At 29.3% G+C, this 2,922-nt stretch overlaps 1 protein-coding gene across 1 annotated transcript in view; it reads left to right on the top strand.

Annotated features, from left to right (window-relative positions):
* Nucleotides 1-197: 197 nt before the first annotated feature.
* LOC108747989 (folliculin) overlaps nt 198-2,922 on the top strand; it is a 4,959-nt gene continuing 2,234 nt past the window's right edge. The window contains exons 1-6 of the mRNA XM_018485930.1: nt 198-432; nt 562-774; nt 857-979; nt 1,047-1,331; nt 1,440-1,505; nt 2,741-2,886. Coding sequence (XP_018341432.1) covers nt 382-432; nt 562-774; nt 857-979; nt 1,047-1,331; nt 1,440-1,505; nt 2,741-2,886 — 884 coding nt within the window. The 5' untranslated portion in view covers nt 198-381. The remainder of the gene's footprint in view (nt 433-561; nt 775-856; nt 980-1,046; nt 1,332-1,439; nt 1,506-2,740; nt 2,887-2,922) is intronic.

Here is a 2,922-nt window from a genome sequence, read left to right as displayed (position 1 = left end):
AATATTATATATATATATATATATATATAAACTATATGTATGTATAAAATATAACACTTTTATGCGTAGTGTAACAATTAAATTTACAATAATATTATTGCAGATTCAACATTTTATTATTCACTATTTGTTTCTATAAACATAACGCGCAGATATTTAAGAGCCAATGAAAATTTGATCGTTAGTCGCCATGTTTTGCAGAGCTCAGTATTGCTCAGTATTTCAATTCAATAAAAAAAATCTCTATTTTATAGAATACTGGAGTAGCTAATCAGATGCAGTTGTGTGTATGTATCTTCGTGAACGCACATGTCAATATCGGCGCGCGTAGTGTAATTTAGAAATATAGAATTAAAATTACAATTATTACGTTTCCCGCTTATGATGAAGGATGACGAAATATCACATAAAGTGGAAGAGCAAAATTCCCAGGTAATATCAATTTAATTTATTTAAGTACCAGTCATAAATTACATACCAGTTATAAATTCGGACATATATATTCTGTAATTGTAAATAATTTTTATTCTACTGTTTATAATGTAAGTTTTTTAATTGCAGATGGCATGCAAAGACAATTTATCCAATATATCCAATATAGGACCAATAATGCAACCTCAGAATAGTTCAGCGTTTCTTATAGTATTAACATTTGCCTGCCAAGCTTTAATAGCATGTGCAAGACAACTCGATATAATGGATGGAGAATGTGGTGATGGAAATTATGGAACCATACTTGCGCAAAGTGCCAATGCCATAAAATTGGCAATCGAGGTTATGCAATGAATGAAATAAAGAAAGTATCTACAAATCTTTTTTTTTCATCGACAATTGTAAATATTCGTATGCATCGTAGGAAGGGAGAATTTTAGCAACGAGACCTTTTGTAACATTTATACAAATAAGCCATATTATTGAAAAAGAAATGGGTAGCTTAGAAGGTGGAATATACTCGTTATTTTTTTATACTGCTGCTAAAGTAAGATTATCAACAGTACAATCTTTTTTCATCTTTAAGATTGAGAAAATTTTAACAAATATTTTAGAGTTTTCTTAAGTTTCGGAATGATGATCAAGTGACTGTCAATATGTGGTTAACCGCTCTAACATCTGCAAACAAGATGATATCTGAGGTTAGCAGGACATCGATTGGTGATCGAACCATGTTGGATGCTTTGATACCTGCGGAAAATAAATTAAGAGACGCATTAAGTTCTGGTTTAAATTCTATCAATGCATTCGGGGAAGCTGTCAAAGCTGCCGAAACTTTTGCTAAGAAAACTGTACATATGTCAGGATCTCTCTCTATTGATTCTACAAATAATTGCAAGGTATTATTTGAGCGTTGTAATGTTTTGTATACATATATATGTCATACGTATAATAGTTATTTAAATTTGGAGCAGAATTATAATTTATCATAATTTATATATGTGTAGACATTCAAATATCCACATCCTGGAGCACATGCCGTAGGCATATGGATGAGAGCTGCTTATGAAGGTGTTAAATTGAAATTTGGTTACAAATTTAATATATAGAAGAGAAAAGGAAGTTTTTTTTCATTTCTTCTTAATATCCTAGTAATAACTTGTTCATAAAAATAGTGTAAGATATGCAATATGTATAATTTATATAGTTATATGTATATATATATAAAATTTATTCGTATCCTGAGGTAATATTTTTCACAAATTTCTTTCTAATTTAATTTAGGGAGGGATTATTAGCGTTTCAGAATAATTGTGTTGAAACCGAATTATTGGCTCGCAATTATATCTATAATAAATTGATTTAATAAAAGAATATATAATGTATTAATTGTAATATCCAAAATTTGATCGATCTTGGCATTCTTTACCGTATTTGATGTAACATTTATATTGGTCTATTTATATGACTTATTTTGATATAGCACCTTTCAATTGGCAACCCGACATGCAAATGTGTAAATTTAGTTTTGTTCATATGTATATGTCAGGTATGTATGTATGTATGGCGGGTGCGCGCATTCGTTGTGTGAATGTCGAGATTAGCTATCATAATGTCACGTGTCTCTGCTCCGACTTCATTTTTGTTTTATCACGTGAAAAGGATGAAAAAAATTAACTTTGTCGTGAAGTCTTGCTGAGCAATTTACGAAGAAGCAGGTAAATGATAGATTTACGTTACTTATAAAAGTATTTTAACAGAGGTTATGTTAAAAATTGATTCAATCATGTAAATTAAATTGTAATTACATAAATATTCAATTACGTTCATGTGAAACACATTCTACAAATGTCTAATAATACATATTTCTTGTAGAATATAACCATCATTTTAATTTATTAGATATTTTTATAACATATATTCCAATATTATTGTAATAAAAAATAATTCTATTCATTTATACATATATAAGTCTGTACGTATGAATACAGATTGTAGAATGCATAAAACTTATAAAGAATATATTTCTAGGCTATTTTATTTACAATTAACAATCCAAGATCATGCAAAGAATCATAATAAATAATATTCGGATTGTTTTCTGAAATAAATATAAAGGATTTGTAGAAACCTGTATTTCCCAAGAGCGATGAATGCTGCAATTGCATTGTGCACCTTCTGTGAAATACATGGACCTAAAGTGATATTTACCACACAAACGTATCGTAACTATGATACACAGAATACAGAAAAACTAAAATTTTACGGACCTAAAGAAGTGTTGAGACAAGGTCATGCCTCCTTGGAGGATGGACAAGATGAATGCGAGGGTTGTCAAAGTATTGGGAATGTTAAATATTTAAGTAACGAGCATGAAACAAGAACATCTTTTTTGTCTGCTCAGCAATCATTAATGCAAGATATAGGAAACCTGTTAAAGCATGCTTGCATTAGGTATATTGTGTTTTTTATACTTTTTGGTTTACAAAT

The sequence above is a fragment of the Trachymyrmex septentrionalis genome, unplaced genomic scaffold, assembly GCF_001594115.1.
Source record: "Trachymyrmex septentrionalis isolate Tsep2-gDNA-1 unplaced genomic scaffold, Tsep1.0 scaffold21, whole genome shotgun sequence".
In the NCBI taxonomy this organism is placed as follows: domain Eukaryota; kingdom Metazoa; phylum Arthropoda; class Insecta; order Hymenoptera; family Formicidae; genus Trachymyrmex; species Trachymyrmex septentrionalis.
This window is presented reverse-complemented; position numbering and strand designations above follow the sequence as displayed.